General features: G+C 40.7%; 1 protein-coding gene across 1 annotated transcript; it reads right to left on the bottom strand.

The window, feature by feature from the left end:
- Positions 1–5,100: 5,100 nt before the first annotated feature.
- Positions 5,101–6,840, bottom strand: GPR61 (G protein-coupled receptor 61). The gene has a single exon (XM_053704713.1). The coding sequence runs from the start codon at positions 6,652–6,654 to the stop codon at positions 5,341–5,343; it is 1,314 nt and encodes a 437-aa protein (XP_053560688.1). The 5' UTR covers positions 6,655–6,840; the 3' UTR covers positions 5,101–5,340.
- Between the last annotated feature and the right edge of the window lie 12,929 nt (positions 6,841–19,769).

Raw genomic sequence — 19,769 nt, 5'->3', positions numbered from 1 at the left:
AAAGCCATATAAATCTGCTATTTCTGAACAAAGGGGATCCCAGAGAAGCTTTTACAACAATTTCTGCCATAATTGCACAAGCTGTTTGTAAATAATTTCAGTGAGAAACCTAAAATTGTGAAAAATGTAAAGTTTTTTTTTTTATTTGCTTGCATTTGGCGGTGAAATGGTGGCATAAAATATACCAAAATGGGCCTAGATCAATACTTGGGGTTGTCTACTACACTACACTAAAGCTAAAATTAACCCTACAAGCTCCCTACAAGCTCCCTAATTAACCCCTTCACTCCTGGGCATAAAACACGTGGGGTGCGCAGTGGCATTTAGCGGCCTTCTAATTACCAAAAAGCAACCACAAAGCCATATAAGTCTGTTATTTCTGAAAAAGGGGATCCCAGAGAAGCATTTACAACCATTTGTGCCATAATTGCAGAAGCTGTTTGTAAATAATTTCAGTGGGAAACCTAAAGTTTGTGACAAAATTTGTGAAAAAGTGAATTTTATTTTTTTTTATCGCATTTGGCGGTGAAATGGTGGCATGAAATATACCAAAATGGGCCTAGATCAATACTTTGGGATGTCTTCTAAAACAAAATATATACATGTTAAGGGATATTCAGATATTCCTGACAGATATCAGTGTCCCAATGTAACTAGCGCTAATTTTGAAAAAAAGTGGTTTGGAAATAGCAAAGTGCTACTTGTGTTTATTGCCCTATAAATTGCAAAAAAGCTAAGAACATGTAAACATTGGGTATTTCTAAACTCAGGACAAAATTTAGAAACTATTTAGCATGGGTGTTTTTTGGTGATTGTAGATGTGTAACAGATTTTGGGGGTCAAAGTTAGAAAAAGTGTGTTTTTTTCCATTTTTTCCTCATATTTTATCTTTTTTTTTTTTAGTAAATTATAAGATATGATGAAAATAATGGTATCTTTAGAAAGTCCATTTAATGACGAGAAAAACGGTATATAATATGTGTGGGTACAGTAAACGAGTAAGAGGAAAATTACAGCTAAACGCAAACAGTGCAGAAATGTAAAAATAGCCATTGTCATTAAGGGTAAGAAAATTGAGAAATGGTCCAGTCATTAAGGGGTTAACATTCCTGCTTTTTAAAATTGCATGCTCTATTTAAATGATGAAAAAAATTGGGGTTAGTATCCCTTTAATTTTGATTAAAGGGACATGAGAACCCTTATATCTATGTCATTGTTCAGAGAGAGCATACTATTTTAAGGAACTTTTATTTTACACCTATTATCAAATTTACTTTGTTCTTATGGTATTTTTTGTTGAAGAGAATAACTAGGTAGGTAACTTGGACGAGTCTAAAGTTCTGTATGGGAGCAGCTTTACAAGAATGCTTTTGATCATTAGATGACAGCACTGTATCCACAATGTATAACATAGTTAAAAGCATTCTTGTAAAATTGCTGCCATATAGATCTTCAGAAATGTTCCCTCTCCTAAGCCTACTTACCTGCATTTCAACAAAGGAAGACAAAAAGAACAAAGTCAAATTGATAATAGACGCAGACTGGAAACTTTCTAAAAAATAGTATTCTCTCTGTGAATCATGAAATAAATATTTGAGGTTTCATGCCCCTTTCATACCTCATGATACCATTTTGCTTCCTGGAGGCCCTGAATTCACTTGCTATATATTTTGTCATACCAACTCTGCTGGGAGGCCATTCCATAGTTCTATGAACTCTGTGAAAGTAGCTCATTAGCAAAATGAAAGGGACAATGTACTCAAATTTCCATCATCCATATGAAAGAGTAGCATTTCAACTTGCTGATTTATATGCCTAATGTGAAGGAAAAACTGTTTATATTTAAATGGAATCTTACACAGCAGGATCACTTGTGTTCTTCCTATTAATACTCATTGTACCTATCAGTCAAATAGCACATGGGCCCAATTATGAAAAACTTGCTAGTACAAAGATAAATTAAGCAAAACCCTATTAAAGGGACTTAAAACCCAACATTTTTCTTTCATGATTCAGATAGAGCATGCAATTTTAAAGAACTTTCTATTTTTCTTTCTATTATCATTTTTTTGTTATTTTGGTATCTTTTGTTGAAAAGCAGGAATGTAATCTCAGGAGCGTGCACGTATCTGCAGCACTATATGGATGCAGTTTTTCAAGAATCTTATACATTATCAAGAGCACTAGATGACAGCACTTTTTCCTTTCAGGTAGTGCTCGAGACGTGCACTCTGCCTACCTAGGTATCACTTCAACAAAGAATACCATGAAAATGAAGCAATATAAGTAAATTTGATTTTTTTTTAATTGTATTCACTTTAAAGGAACATTAAATACTTTGGGATGGTGATTTAAAATTATAAATTGTATATATAAAAAGAAGTCTGCAATATAATTTCATTATTTATTTTGTTCCCTTTTCCAGTAATTCCATTCTGAAATTGTAATCTTTTCAGTTCCTGTTAGAAACGGAAGTGCAGAACACTATTATATTCCACACAGTCATTGGCTGGCCTGTACCTGGTTATAAATGCAACTTATTGGCCACAGCAGGGAAGGTAACCTCCCATTGTATTATAGACGCTAACATTTACACTCATTTAGTCAATATTTAAGCAGCTAACGAAACTTTAAAAAATACATCTACATCTTATTCACAGACTAATGTTTTCTTCGAATGCATAATTCTATTTAGCATTTATTTAGTGTTTAATGTCCCTTTAAGCAAAACTCTACCTTCTTTAAAGGGACACGATACCCAAATGTTGAAGCACTTGAAAGTAATGCAGCATAGCTGTAAAAAGCTAGAAGGTATCACCTGAACATCTCTATGTAAAAAAGCAAAGATATTTTACAAGTATTAACACCCTGTAAAGAGACTTTAAGCAGTCACAGGACTTGCAATGGGGTGTTCATCTGGCATGTGCAGGCAAAGTCATTTTCTTATTCAGTTTAAGGAAATTTACTATGAAATCTCACAAGATTTCAGTGAAATCTCATGAGATCAAAGCAAAGCAGAGCATGAGCTCAGCACTGCTGATGGTCTATTTTTTGTTGTTGTTGTTGTTTTTCCAAATTGCAGCTGAAGAATAACTGTTCACAGAGCACTTACTCTGGTGAGCTGACGAAATTATGAGGTAAAAAAACTTCCTTTTTTACATAGAGATATTCAAGTGATATTTTCCTGTCAGCTTTTTACAGTTATGCTGCATCACTTTCAAATGATTTAGCATATGTGTGTTATGTCCCTTTAAATTGTTTGAGGGACCTCACAGTACTAACAAGTCTTCTTATATAATCAGTCAATGAGCGTTAGCAGAAAAGATAAGAACCTATCGGCTAGTGTACATCTGTACTAGTAAGTACCAGCCGATACTGCTGTATTAGTTTCACATTTTCAACATATTTAAATGCAGATCTTTCATATGAACACTTTATGACAACAATGTCCATTTTGCCCATATCTTCAACATTATATATGATCATCACCTCTTGTTCAAGAAAATTTCTGAAAAAGAAATTTACTGTATACTGATTTGTTCTTTCACTAAAATTCCCCTCTATGTGGCATTGTTAAAGGGACAGTGTACTCAGGGAAGCAGAATGTAACAGTTCACTTTACAAACGTCTGGGCTTTCTCCGCCCTAATAGGAGATTGATTTTTAAAAAAGTCCTTTGTTTACATAATTTTTCTATAATTAGTACTACAGTATTGGAATTTTCAGCATAAGTGGCAATTTCAAGAGACAAAAACAACTCTTTCAAATGACAAAATAAAGGTAAACAATTAGTAAAGAACAGTTAAAATAGATCATTGTGAATACATTAAAAACACCACAATTTTATTGTACACTGTCCCTTAAACGTTTGTAATGTGTGCATATACAGACATAGAAATACATCATTTGGTAATAATTATTTTATTCTTACTGCAGGATTAAACTTTAGACAAAAAAAAGATAATTTGTTGACCTTGTTCCATCAGGTCATGATTAGGAATGAGGTGGCAGAAGGAAAAATAATTACATTTGGGAGAATCACAAGGGAAGGTGATATTTATTGGGTCCTTGGGAGAGATTGGAGAGCACTGGGTAAATTGTGAAATTTAATAGGGAAAGTAAGAAAAAGGGTCACAGATATGTTGTATTATCTGGATATATAGATAAAGGAAGGATTTAGCTAAGGGGTGCTCAGGCCACATTTAGGGGTTATCTGGATTAATGTCATTAGGCAGAAGGTATAGGCCTCACCCTAGATGCCCAGTCCTTAACTGGAAATAGGGTTCATAGGTCAAGTGGTAAGGAGGGTAGCAATGTCAATGTTATTTCCCTGACTGTATAGATGGCTCAGAGATCAATGCAGTGAAATAAACTGATTGAAAGGACAGGCTCATTTATAGTAATCCTTGCATTGCAGGAGCACTAGCTTGTAGTAATGTAGTAATGCTTGTAGTAATGTAGTAATGCTTGTAGTAATGTAGTAATGTAGTAATGCTTGTAGTAATGTAGTAATGCTTGTAGTAATGTAGTAATGTAGTACTGCTTGTAGTAATATAGTAATGCTTGTAGTAATGTAGTAATGCTTGTAGTAATGTAGTAATGTAGTAATGCTTGTAGTAATGTAGTAATGCTTGTAGTAATGTAGTAATGTAGTAATGCTTGTAGTAATGTAGTAATGCTTGTAGTAATGTAGTAATGTAGTAATGCTTGTAGTAATGTAGTAATGCTTGTAGTAATGTAGTAATGTAGTAATGCTTGTAGTAATGTAGTAATGCTTGTAGTAATGTAGTAATGCTTGTAGTAATGTAGTAATGTAGTAATGCTTGTAGTAATGTAGTAATGCTTGTAGTAATGTAGTAATGTAGTAATGCTTGTAGTAATGTAGTAATGCTTGTAGTAATGTAGTAATGCTTGTAGTAATGTAGTAATGTAGTAATGCTTGTAGTAATATAGTAATGCTTGTAGTAATGTAGTAATGCTTGTAGTAATGTAGTAATGCTTGTAGTAATGTAGTAATGTTTCAAGGCTAACTGGTATACCTTGGCAGGGAAAGGGTTATTCATTGACTTTTTGATCTAGAAATGTATAACCAGTGTATAATGAATATTGCTCTGCTACCTTCCCATGTGACATAGGATAGGGTGGTTAAAATTTGCTGAGGTTTATATATATATATATATATATATATATATATATATACTAAGCTAGTGCAAGTAGAAAGTGTTAAGAGCTTTGTTTGAACCAAAGATTTTTTTCTATAGGGTTTTAAAAAGGATGATCTGCATTATTTCACACATCTGTCCAGGAGATTGTCAAGAGCAGAGGAATGAGGTGCTAAAGGTCATGATTTGTGGGATGGGCCAGTATGGGTGTAATCCCTGTTTACAGCTGTTAGATTGCGTGGTTGTTCCAAGAATTCTGCAGTTTCCTCTGCTATCTGCCCTGGGATTCTAAAGTCCACAGCTGGGCACTCCCCCTTTGGGGTAGTACGGGCCTGTGACCTGGAATCCTGGGGGCACCCAGTTCCTTGCAAAAACTGCAAAAAATTCTCTTCTATTGAACCTTCCCTGCTGGGCAGACGAAGCTCATCCTCAACTGAGTTTCCCCTTTTGAAAAGGCACCCCACCCAGCGGCCCAGCTCCCCCCGAATCTGCCGGTTAAGGCAGCCATAGAATATAGGGTTAGAGGCAAAACAGAGGAACCCCATCCAAGTAACTGCCCACTCAACTTGTGATCCAGGTGGAGGTGGAGGGGTGCGCAGTGCAGCATACAAATGAAAGCCAAAATATGGCAACCAGCACAACATAAACTGACCCCCTACAGCAGCTAGGACAGCTGCAGCTTTCCCTCCACCCCCACCTACCACCCGTTGCTGAGGGCTTCCACGAGTTGCTCCTGAACCTGTCACCATGGTAGAACGGCTGCTTAAGGACTCTGATCGACGTCGTTGGGGAGAAGTGTCCATCCATGTTGGAAGAGGCCGTTGATGGAGGGCAGCCACCCGTGCCACCTTAAACATGCTGCAGTAGACAACAATAATGATGGTGAGTGGCAGAAGGAAGTAGAATGAGGAGTAGAAAAGGAGGAATCCTGCACGGAAGACACTGTTGCCCCCTCCCTGCAGGCTGCAGTGTCCGGGGGCTGGTGGGCTCCAGCCCAATACTGGAATGAGTGAAGTCAGCAATGCTTTTACCCAGACTCCAGCTAAAACCCAGCTGACCAATCCCACAGTCATTTTAACCTGGTACCTCATGGGATGAACCACATAGTAGTATCGCTCAATGTTGATGGCAGAAATGGACAGTATGCCTGTACTGGTCAAACACACACTCAGGAAGAGGTAGGCACGACAGGCCATCTGTCCCAATCCTGGACCTTCATACAGAGAGGTGCCCCCGCCTCCTGATAGCATAGCCATTGGCATAAGAGTCAGTGCAGCCAAGAGGTCCACCACACAAAGGTGGAATACCAGCACAAACTTCCTGAGGGATGGGGTCTTCATAATGACCCCCATGACGGCTACATTCCCAGCCACCGCCATCAAGTCCATGAGGAGCATAAGGAAGAGGGCCCCATATTGGGTATTGGTAGAAATGGATCCCCCTGAAAAATTGAAGGAAGAGTTCCAAATGTGAGAGGGAGGGGAGGTATCCATGGAGATAATTTAGGTAGAAGGTTACCACCACCCGTCTGCTCACAGAACCATCACCCATCATACCCCAAAGAGCAAGGGGGGACCTGAGAGAATAACAGGGAAGAAGAAGAGAGGAAGTTGGAAAATCTATATAAATAAAGGGGACACAAATGAAAGAGGATTGGGAAAATTAAAGAACAAGAAAATGGAAATTAAATTAAAAAAGGGTAAAGAAAGGAAACAGGAAAATAATAGGGATAACTGCAGGGGAAGGGAAAGGATTAGAGGCTAAGGTGAGAGGGAGGAGGGGGAAGAAGGGGGAGTGCCCAAAAAAAATAGTCACATTTCGGACAAATTTTTGTCACAAACAGCTGTGTACTCTGTGATGATCCGCAGGCAAGTGTCTGTCTTTCCAGCAGAACATTACTCCTGTGTGAGGTATATTATTCCCCACTGCAAAGTGTTTCTCCTGCTTGCAGCCTGGTATCCTTTAAATCCAGAGAGTTAATCCTATATGACGAATATTACGTTTTTCTGCAGAATATTCCTTCGCCCTGCAGCTCATTACTCTTCATCACAACGTGGGGCTGCCTGTTAAAGAGCATTTGATCCAGCAATAATGTGACTTTATGTTGTTGAGCGTGACTTGGTAACAATAGGTCTGTTCTGATGTCTTTTACCTCTTTTTATAATGCATAACTGCTCCCTGCTGTAAGGTAATCCATCAGGTGTCTGGGCTGCCTGCATATATCTGCTGGGAAGGTTATCCTGAGATTGTATCCGGGTGGGCTGGCTATGGTGGGTTCTGTATCTGGGAGATGCTGGATAGAGGGAGCGGATGTTCCACTAAATGCACACAGTTGGCTGTGCTACAAAATCCTGCATAGAGAAGGACAAATGGTTAATTCTATAGTGGTGTGAGCATAATAATAACCTTAAAATGATACTTCCTTAATTCTGAACCATTAGCCCTGCCAATGACAGAGAGAGGGTTAATTTGACCATACCAACTGGTGTGACACACACTAGGCAGATAGAGATTAAAAGCATGGTTGATGGCTATATAGACTTTAACATGCAGATAGTTATCAATTTAAATACCACCCCCACCCTACACATTTGTATATAAAGATTCCATTCTCATAATAATTAGCATACATAATTCTGCTTAAACACCTGAAACCCCTCTCTGCCTATGTTATACACCTTTATATACCACAGTGCAATACCCCTCATATTGAGGCTCTTAACTCTGATACTGAAATTACCTATATTAGAATTCAGTAAGCATGATTAGGATCTCTCATCAATCTCCCCATAACCCTTTCTCATATACCTGTCTTCAGGAGTCTTTTGCTGCTTCCGAAGAGCAGAGGACCGGAGCAGCAGCTCAGCCCCTAACCATCTAATGCACAGCACTGCAGTGAGGGAGCTGAGAGACACTGGGTCCTAGACACACTCTGATTCACTCCCAGTGTACCACACTGACAGACCAAGCAAGCTTCTCTTCTGCATGTGTGGCACTGACAGGTTGAGGGAGTACAAATCCTATGAGTGTAACACAGATAGAGATAGGGAACAAGACTAAAGGATACCCCCTAAAATTATGGGTTTGTGACACTGAAAGAGGCTCACGCTCTTGTGTGTGATTGTTAAAGTGGGAAGCCTTTTCCTGTGTGTGTGATACTGACATACCTAGAGAGCACCTCTCTTGTGTATGTGTTTGGCACTTACAGACTGAGGTACCCCTTTACTCTGTGTGTGACACTAATAAACGTTGGTAACTGGGCAGGCTGAAAGAGATTATCTACTGTGTGTGTGTGTCACTCTGAAAGACTCAGGGAGCCCCTCTCATTTGTGTGTGAGGCTGACAGACTGAGTGAACTCCTTTTCTGTGTATGACACTGTCAGACTGAGGGAGCTCCTTTCCTGTGTGTGAGACTGACAGACTGAGGAAGAAGCCCCTCTCCTGTGTGTGTCACACTCACAGACTAATTGAGTGCTTATTTTGTTTGTGAAACAGATTGTGGGAGCCTTTTCCTGGGTGTGTGACACTAACAGACTGAGGGAACCCCTCTCTTGTGTGTGTGACACTGACAGACTGAGGTAGCCCCTCTCCTGTGTGTGTTAAACTTAAAGAGGTAGCCCTGATCCTTTGTGTGACACTGACAGGCAGGGGGGCCCGTATCCTGTGTGTGACACTGACAGACTGAGGGAGTCTCTATCTTGTGTGTGACACTGACAGACTGAAGGAAGCCTCTCTTCATTGGTTGTCTGAAACTTACAGACTGAGGATGCCATTTAAAGAGGGTACCCCTTCCCTGTGTGTGACACTGACAGATATAGTGAACCTCTATCCGATTGGCCGTTAATCTGCAGGGGGCGGCATTGCACCAGCAGTTCACAAGAACTGCTGGTGCAATGATCGCTGCTGGCATTTATCGATGTGCAGCGGACATGACCCGCTATATCGGATCATGTCCACTCGCACCATAAAAAAATAGACCCCTAAGAATGAAGGGAGCCTCTTTCAAGTGTGTGTGGTACTAATACACTGAGGGAAACTGTCTACAGTGGGTGTATAACACTAACAGACTGAATGAACCCATTTACATTGGGTATGTGACAGTGACAGATTAAGGAAGCCCCCTCTTGTGTGTGTGAACCTGACAGACTGCGGCAGACCCTCTCATGTGTACATGACACTGGCAAACTGAGGGAGACCCTCTCCTGGATGTCTGACACTGGCCGACTGAGAGAACCTCTCTTCTGTGTCTGTATGACACTGAAAGACTGAGTGAGCTCCTCTCCAGTGTGTGTGTGACACTGACAGACTGAGGGAGCCCCTCTCCTTTGTGTGTGTGTGTGTGACACTGACAGACTGAGGGAGCCCCTCTCCTTTGTGTGTGTGTGTGTGACACTGACAGACTGAGGGAGCCCCTCTCCTTTGTGTGTGTGTGTGTGACACTGACAGACTGAGGGAGCCCCTCTCCTTTGTGTGTGTGTGTGTGACACTGACAGACTGAAGGAGCCCCACTTCTGTGTGTGTGACACTGACAGACTGAGGGAGCCCCCCTCATGTGTGTGTAACAAAGACAGACTGAAGGAGCCCCACTTCTGTGTGTGTGACACTGACAGACAGGGAGCCCCTCTCCTTTGTGTGTGTGTGTGACACTGACAGACTGAGGGAGCCCCTCTCCTTTGTGTGTGTGTGTGTGTGTGTGTGTGTGTGTGTGTGTGTGACACTGACAGACTGAGGGAGCCCCTCTCCTTTGTGTGTGTGTGTGTGTGTGTGTGACACTGACAGACTGAGGGAGCCCATCTCCTTTGTGTGTGTGACACTGACAGACTGAGGGAGCCCATCTCCTTTGTGTGTGTGACACTGACAGACTGAGGGAGCCTCTCTCTTGTGTGTGTGACACTGACAGACTGAGGGAGCCTCTCTCTTGTGTGTGTGACACTGACAGACTGAGGGAGCCCATCTCCTTTGTGTGTGTGACACTGACAGACTGAGGGAGCCTCTCTCTTGTGTGTGTGACACTGACAGACTGAGGGAGCCCATCTCCTTTGTGTGTGTGACACTGACAGACTGAGGGAGCCCCCCTCATGTGTGTGTAACAAAGACAGACTGAAGGAGCCCCACTTCTGTGTGTGTGACACTGACAGACTGAGGGAGCCCCCCTCATGTGTGTGTAACAAAGACAGACTGAAGGAGCCCCACTTCTGTGTGTGTGACACTGACAGACTGAGGGAGCCCCCCTCATGTGTGTGTAACAAAGACAGACTGAAGGAGCCTCTCTCCTGTGTGTGTGACACTGACAGACTGAGGGAGACCCTCTTGTGTGTGTGTGACACTGACAGACCGAGGGAGCCCCTCTCATGTGTGTGTAACAAAGACAGACTGAAGGAGCCTCTCTCCTGTGTGTGTGTGACACTGACAGACTGAGGGAGACCCTCTTGTGTGTGTGTGACACTGACAGACTGAGGGAGCCCCCCTCATGTGTGTGTAACAAAGACAGACTGAAGGAGCCCCACTTCTGTGTGTGTGACACTGACAGACAGGGAGCCCCTTTCATGTGTGTGTGACACTGAGAGACTGAGGCAGTACCTCTCACATGTGACTTAAACTCAGACTGTCTTCTGACAGTCTTGAAAAAAACATCTTGTATGTGTGTTTGAGTTTGATACTGCCATACTGAGGGAACTATTTAGAGTTAGAGTATTTTTGCACTCCTATATAAGTTGGAGCTGTACAATTTGCTGAACATTTTTGGATATATATATATATATATATATATATATATGTGTGTGTGTGTGTGTGTTCACGTGATTTCCTCAGAGCTCAGTAAAACAGTGTGTATATAAAGTATGAAAAGGCTGCCATGCTTGTAAATAAATAATGATAATGACAGTTAATGGGTTCTGCGTCTCCCCGGTGAGCGTCCTCCCAGCATCCTCTGCATCTGTGAACGTGAGGAGCTCATGAATATTCAGAATGGTCACATGACAACGTTGCTATGACACAAGGACCCAAAAATATATATGCTAAAAAACGGAGCAGCAACAAAAGACCTTGAGTGACAGCAGGACACAGAGAGATAGCCAGAAACATCTGTGTGACAGGATAGGACAGCGAGAGAGAGACACAAATATTGTCTTTCTATCATAGGAACAGCAACAAATAAATGAGACAGCTGTGCTATAGCAGAGCCTAATGAGAGTGACATATTCAGGGACAGCTTCATGACAGTAGCACATTATGAGAGTTAATAGCTGTGACAGACATATGAAAGCTATACATAATAAAAGCAACAGTTGCACAAATAGTGACAAGGCCAGAATGCATGGTGTGACAACTGCACATAATGAGACAGCCACAAATCAGTACTATGTAATAACAATGACAGGGTCTGTGAAAACTGCTTATTAACAGCACATAATGAGAGAGACCTCCTCAGAAATGACTATGTAACAACAAAAGTGACAGTGTGCGTGTGTGAAACAGTATATATGAAACAGTATATAAAGTAACAGTGTGTGACATAGTAAGAGTGACATATTTAGAGACAGCTATGTATCAGCGGTGACAATGGCAGAGACAGCTGTATGACGGCAGATACTTGCGTCAAAAATGACATCATGAGAAATAACAGTGACTGCAGTTTGTAATGAGAGGTGGCAGTGACAACTGAATGATACTATAGTGACAACTGTGTGACAACATGACACTAGGAAAAAGCTATGGGGCAGGATGCAAAGCAATTGACAGGGACAAAGACAGTCTTTAGTAACAAGACACATACAGTATATTGTTACACAAATAGCTTGGTGAGAAAAGGGTATAGATTACTGAGACCAGAGACAACCATTCAACAACAGAACAGGGACAGACATATCTGTGTAACAACTAGACATAACCAGTAAGGTAGGTGAGAGGTTAACTGCAAAGTCGCTAATAATATGTATTTGGGGATTCATGCTGAAAAGGAGAATACACAGGGGCAGTTCTAGGGTGGTGCTGGGCATATTATGCATCTCCAGGAGCAGACTGAGTAGTCAGACAAATAGGACCTGGACCAAAGGCATGTAGGGGAGCCCACCATTGACATCTCCATGGCTCTTGATGTGCTGCCCAAGCTCAAAACCACAGCCGGTTAAAAGAGCTAGCACAGTGGTTGTAAGCTGGGGCTAATGGCTGTGCTATAAGTAAGTAAGCAGTTACGTTTGTAGTGGGGACTCGGTCTCTGGAGCAGGGCCTGCTCCTGGATTGGGAAGTCTGTTGCTCTGGAGGCCCTGGATGGTGTGGGCCCTGGAGGTCTGTTACCGTAGGGGCCATGGAGTGTGGGATCTGGTCAAGGAGGTTTCAGAACCCTGTCCCTAGAGTTTGGTGGGGGCTTGCTGGGGGCAGGGAGGTGGTCATGCTCATCAGCATAAATGTGGGTGGTTGGTTTGGTTATGAGATGGTGGGGGCCCTTCCCTAAATTTTTGCCCTGGTTGGTCTCAGTCCTTCCCTGTGCATATCCCTTCATAACTGTAGCACTCCAAACCCTAAACCTCTGGCCTCCCACATCACCACCACTAAATAAACCTATTAACTCCTAAACTGCCAGCCCCCCACATCGCAGAAAACTAAATTAAACTATTAACCCCTAAACCTAACAACCCCCTAAAATCAGCCAATAGAATTTCAGTAGCTCTCATCCTATTGGCTGATTTGAATTTAAAAAATCAAATCAGCCAATAGGAATGCAAGGGACACCATTTTGAAAAGGCTCCCTTGCATTGAAAATTCAGTGTACGGCGGTGACCGTATGAAGAGGATGCTCCGCGCCGGATGTCTTGAAGGATGGACCCGCTCCGCACCGCTAGGCCCTTTTAAGGGCTATTTGTAGTTTATTGTAGGCTAGGTTTTTTTATTTTGGGGGGGCATTTTTATTTTTTATACGGCTATTAGATTAGGTGTACTTGTTTTTATTTTGGATAATTTCGTTTGGTATTTTTCGTAATTTAGTATTTTTTATTTTTTGTAATTTTAGAATTAATTTGATTTATTAGTAGGTTTTTTTAATATGTAATTTAGTTTATTTAATTTGTAGTTATTTTAATTTTAGTATAATAGTTGTTAGGTTAATTGTTAGTTTAAACTTAGGTTTTTTAGATTTCACAGGTAAGTTTTTATTTATTTTAAGATAGGGATATTGTAATTTTAATTTAAAGTTAGGGGGTTGTTAGGTTTAGGGGTTAATAGTTTTTTTTTTGCGATGTGTGGGGCTGGCAGTTTAAGGGTTAATAGGTTTATTTAGAGGCAGTGATGTGGGAGGCCAGAGGTTTAGGGGTTAATAACTTTATTTAGTGGCAGCTATGTCGGGGAGCGGCGGAATAGGGGTTAATAGCTTTATTATAGTGTGGGGGATGTTGGGGTGCGGGGGAATAGGGGTCAATAACTTTATTTAGTGACTGCGATGTCGGGGAGCGGCGGTATAGGGGTTAATACATTTTATTAGAGGAGGCGATGTCGGGAGCAGCAGATTACGGGTTAATACATTTTATTTAGGGTTTGCGATGCAGGAGGGCCTCGGTTTAGGGGTTAATAGGCAGTTTACGGGTGTTAGTGTACTTTGTAACAGTTTAGTTATGAGTTTTGCGTAAAAGTTTTGTTGCGCAAAACTCATAACTACTGGTCTCAGATTGCGGAACGGATCGTGTTTGTATAGGCTGGAACGCAAGCATTTTAGCCTCAATGTGTAAGTGAAGAATATCGGAATGTAAAACATGCGTTTTGCACATTGTGTTTCGCAATTTAGATTTAACACAGTCGGGTTAGCACACATGAAAATTTAGTAATTTTAAGGTGCATTATTGAAACATTACATACGGCTAGATTTGGAGTTTTGTCGGTAACGACCCGAAAATCTAACGCCGGCTTTTTTCTGGCCTCACCATAAAAATAACTCTGGTATTGAGAGTCCACATAAAGGCTGCGTTAGGCTCCAAAAAAGGAGCGTAGAGCATATTTAACGCAGCTTCAACTCTCGATACCAGAGTTGCTTACGCAAGCGGCAAGCCTCAAAAACGTGCTCGTGCACGATTCCCCCATAGAAAACAATGGGGCTGTTTGAGCTGAAAAAAAACCTAACACCTGAAAAAAAGCTGCGTTCAGCTCCTAACGCAGCCCCATTGTTTGCTATGCGGAAACACTTCCTACGTCTGCACCTAACACCCTAACATGTACCCCGAGTCTAAACACCCCTAACCTTACACTTATTAACCCCTAATCTGCCGCCCCCGCTATCGCTGACCCCTGCATATTATTATTAACCCCTAATCTGCCGCTCCGTAAACCGCCGCTACTTACATTATCCCTATGTACCCCTAATCTGCTGCCCTAACATCGCCGACCCCTATATTATATTTATTAACCCCTAATCTGCCCCCCACAACGTTGCCTCCACCTGCCTAAACTTATTAACCCCTAATCTGCCGAGCGGACCTGAGCGCTACTATAATAAAGTTATTAACCCCTAATCTGCCTCACTAACCCTATAATAAATAGTATTAACCCCTAATCTGCCCTCCCTAACATCGCCGACACCTAACTTCAATTATTAACCCCTAATATGCCGACCGGAGCTCACCGCTATTCTAATAAATGTATTAACCCCTAAAGCTAAGTCTAACCCTAACACTAACACCCCCCTAAGTTAAATATAATTTACATCTAACGAAATTAATTATCTCTTATTAAATAAATTATTCCTATTTAAAGCTAAATACTTACCTGTAAAATAAATCCTAATATAGCTACAATATAAATTATAATTATATTATAGCTATTTTAGGATTAATATTTATTTTACAGGCAACTTTGTAATTATTTTAACCAGGTACAATAGCTATTAAATAGTTAAGAACTATTTAATAGTTACCTAGTTAAAATAATTACAAAATTACCTGTAAAATAAATCCTAACCTAAGTTACAATTAAACCTAACACTATACTATCATTAAATTAATTAAATAAAATACCTACAATTACCTACAATTAAACCTAACACTACACTATCAATACATTAATTAAATACAATATCTACAAATAACTACAATGAAATAAACTAACTAAAGTACAAAAAATAAAAAAGAACTAAGTTACAAAAAATAAAAAAATATTTACAAACATAAGAAAAATATTACAACAATTTTAAACTAATTACACCTACTCTAAGCCCCCTAATAAAATAACAAAGACCCCCAAAATAAAAAATGCCCTACCCTATTCTAAATTACTAAAGTTAAAAGCTCTTTTACCTTACCAGCCCTGAACAGGGCCCTTTGCGGGGCATGCACCAAGAAGTTCAGCTCTTTTGCCTGTAAAAAAAACATACAATACCCCCCCCCAACATTACAACCCACCACCCACATACCCCTAATCTAACCCAAACCCCCCTTAAATAAACCTAACACTAAGCCCCTGAAGATCTTCCTACCTTATCTTCACCATACCAGGTTCACCGATCCGTCCTGAAGAGCTCCTCCGATGTCCTGATCCAAGCCCAAGCGGGGGGCTGAAGATGTCCATGATCCGGTAGAAGTCTTCATCCAAGCGGGGCAGAAGAGGTCTTCCATCCGATTGAAGTCTTCATCCAAGCGGGGCAGAAGAGGTCTTCCATCCGATTGAAGTCTTCATCCAGACGGCATCTTCTATCGACATCCTTCTGGAGCGGAGCGGCAGTATCTGAAGACCTCCGACGCGGAACATTCATCCTGGCCGACGACTGAACGACGAATGACGGTTCCTTTAAATGACGTCATCCAAGATGGCGTCCCTCGAATTCCGATTGGCTGATAGGATTCTATCAGCCAATCGGAATTAAGGTAGGAATATTCTGATTGGCTGATGGAATCAGCCAATCAGAATCAAGTTCAATCCGATTGGCTGATCCAATCAGCCAATCAGATTGAGCTCGCATTCTATTGGCTGTTCCGATCAGCCAATAGAATGCGAGCTCAATCTGATTGGCTGATTGGATCAGCCAATCGGATTGAACTTGATTCTGATTGGCTGATTCCATCAGCCAATCAGAATATTCTTAACTTAATTCCGATTGGCTGATCCTATCAGCCAATCGGAATTCGAGGGACGCCATCTTGGATGACGTCCCTTAAAGGAACCGTCATTCTTCATTTGGACGTCGCCGGATGAAGATGGGTCCGCGTCGGAGGTCTTTAGGATGGAGCCGGTCCTCATCGGATGAAGATAGAAGATGCCGCTTGGAAGATGATGGTTGCCGGTCCGGATCTACTCTTCTTCCCGGATAGGATGAAGACTTTGGAGCCTCTTCTGGACCTCTTCAGCCACCGGATGATGGATGTCTAGCCCCCGCTTGGGTTGGATGAAGATTTTGGAGCCAGGACGGATCGGTGATACCTGGTGAGGTGAAGACAAGGTAGGATGATCTTCAGGGGCTTAGTGTTAGGTTTATTTAAGGGGGGTTTGGGTTAGATTAGGGGTATGTGGGTGGTGGGTTGTAATGTTGGGGGGGGTATTGTATGTTTTTTTTACAGGCAAAAGAGCTGAACTTTTTGGGGCATGCCCCGCAAAGGGTTGGTAAGGTAAAAGAGCTTTGAACTTTATTAATTTAGAATAGGGTAGGGCATTTTTTTATTTTGGGGGTCTTTGTTATTTTATTAGGGGGCTTAGAGTAGGTGTAATTAGTTTAAAATTGTTGTAATATTTTTCTTATGTTTGTAAATATTTTTTTATTTTTTGTAACTTAGTTCTTTTTTATTTTTTGTACTTTAGTTAGTTTATTTCATTGTAGTTATTTGTACATATTGTATTTAATTAATGTATTGATAGTGTAGTGTTAGGTTTAATTGTAGGTAATTGTAGGTATTTTATTTAATTAATTTAATGATAGTATAGTGTTAGGTTTAATTGTAACTTAGGTTAGGATTTATTTTACAGGTAATTTTGTACTTATTTTAACTAGGTAACTATTAAATAGTTCTTAACTATTTAATAGCTATTGTACCTGGTTAAAATAATTACAAAGTTGCCTGTAAAATAAATATTAATCCTAAAATAGCTACAATGTAATTATAATTTATATTGTAGCTATATTAGGATTTATTTTACAGGTAAGTATTTAGCTTTAAATAGGAATAATTTATTTAATAAGAGTTAATTAATTTCTTTAGATTAAAATTATATTTAATTTAGGGGGGGTGTTAGTGTTAGGGTTAGACTTAGCTTTAGGGGTTAATACATTTATTAGAATAGCGGTGAGCTCTGGTCGGCAGATTAGGGGTTAATGTTTGAAGTTAGGTGTCGGCGATGTTAGGGAGGGCAGATTAGGGGTTAATACTATTTATTATAGGGTTAGTGAGGCGGATTAGGGGTTAATAACTTTATTATAATAGCGGTGCGGTCCGCTCAGCAGATTAGGGGTTAATAAGTGTAGGCAGGTGGAGGCGACGTTGAGGGCAGCAGATTAGGGGTTAATAAATATAATATAGGGGTCGGCGGTGTTAGGGGCAGCAGATTAGGGGTACATAGCTATAATGTAGGTGGCGGCGCTTTGCGGTCGGCAGATTAGGGGTTAATTATTGTAGGTAGCTGGCGGCGACGTTGTGGGGGGCAGATTAGGGGTTAATAAATATAATACAGGGGTCGGCGGTGTTAGGGGCAGCAGATTAGGGGTACATAGGGATAATTTAGCTGGCGGCGCTTTGCGGTCGGAAGATTAGGGGTTAAAAAAAATAAATCGAGTGGCGGCGATGTGGGGGGACCTCGGTTTAGGGGTACATAGGTAGTTTATGGGTGTTAGTGTACTTTAGAGTACAGTAGTTAAGACCTTTATGAACCGGCGTTAGCCCAGAAAGCTCTTAACTACTGACTTTTTTCCTGCGGCTGGAGTTTTGTCGTTAGAATTCTAACGCTCACTTCAGACACGACTCTAAATACCGGAGTTAGAAAGATCCCATTGAAAAGATAGGATACGCAATTGACGTAAGGGGATCTGCGGTATGGAAAAGTCGCGGCTGAAAAGTGAGCGTTAGACCCTTTTTTGAGTGACTCCAAATACCGGAGTTAGCCTAAAACCAGCGTTAGGAGCCTCTAACGCTGGTTTTCACGGCTAACGCCAAACTCCAAATCTAGGCCATAGAAAATATAAAAACAATTTTTTTATTAAACATGCTATAAAATATAAAAATATCATTTATGGATTAATTTGAATATTTTACAGTATTTTTATAATATTTTATTAATTTTTCAATAACGCGCTATAAGATTACTATGTTTAAATGTGTGTTAAACCGACCCTGTTAAATCTGAATTGCAAAACATGATATGCAAAATGCATATTATACATTCCAATGCTCTTCACATTTTTTTTACTTTTTATTATTAAATATACATTTTTATTTATATATATATCTGATACTGTTCATGTAAAATACATATCTATACCTTTATATATGTAGGAATAGATATATAGGTATAGTTATATACAGATATATATATAGAACAATGTATTTAAGAATAAAAAAGGACATATTCTGCTTTGTGAAGAACATTGGAATGTGAAATATTAATATTTTATGTTGGGTTTAGCGCTCATGAATATACACGGTCGTGTTAACGCACAAGTATGGGTATTCGTTTGTATTTTTTATTTCACACTCCATTGAAGTCTATGGGAGAAGTTAACACGGTCACAATAATTATTTTGCACACCTGGGGTTATGCTTGCATGAAAACTCTTTACTTTTAACTTGTAATATGAGCGCAACCCGACGCACGCAGAAAGCTTCCATCTAGCAAAGTTAATGCGTGAGCGCTAAATAGTGCTCCACTCATAATCTAGTCCTTAATGTGCCATTTTCCATATGCTATTCGCTTTGTAGCTTTTTAACTAAAAGGAAACAATTTGTTAGAGTGAATGGGCTGATTTCCTCAATGCTGAGTTTTGTTCTTTCTCCCTTGCTCTGTTCCTAATATACCAGCGATTATACTTCTGCAAATAAATCTGTGAAGTTATTGAAATTTGCAGACGACACTACTCTGATTGGGCTTATCTCAGATGAACATGAATTGAGTTGAAGTAGACCAACGTCCACAACAGCAAGGAGCTGTTCACAGTAATCAAGGAATTCTCCAATCCCAACAGCAACACCAACGACATCCCGCCCTCCCAGGACCTTTGCGATAACCTCGCAATGTACTTCCACCACAAGATTGTCGACATCTATGACAGCTTTGTGCCCCAGAACTCACCCACCACCACCTACCCACCAACTCCCACCGATACCTCACCCAAATACACCACCGCCTACCACCCACTGACCATCTGGAGCCCCCTCACCACAGAGGACACCATCAGGATCATGAGATCGATCCACTCCGTAGCACCCTTGGACCCATGCCCGCATCACATTTTCAACAAAGCGGTTGACACCATCGCCCCCGAGCTCTGCAGCACCATCAACTGCTCCATCGAAACCGGCACCTTCCCGGATGACTGGAAGCATGCAGAATTAAAACCCCTACTGAAAAAACCCACGGCTGACCCCAATGATCCGAAGAACTACCGCCCAATCTCTTTGCTCCCCTTTGCGGCCAAAGTCATCGAGAA

This window comes from Bombina bombina, chromosome 3 (assembly GCF_027579735.1).
Source record: "Bombina bombina isolate aBomBom1 chromosome 3, aBomBom1.pri, whole genome shotgun sequence".
Classification (NCBI taxonomy): Eukaryota; Metazoa; Chordata; class Amphibia; order Anura; family Bombinatoridae; genus Bombina; species Bombina bombina.
Note: the sequence above shows the minus strand (reverse complement) of the source record. Positions and strands in the feature narration are given on the sequence as shown.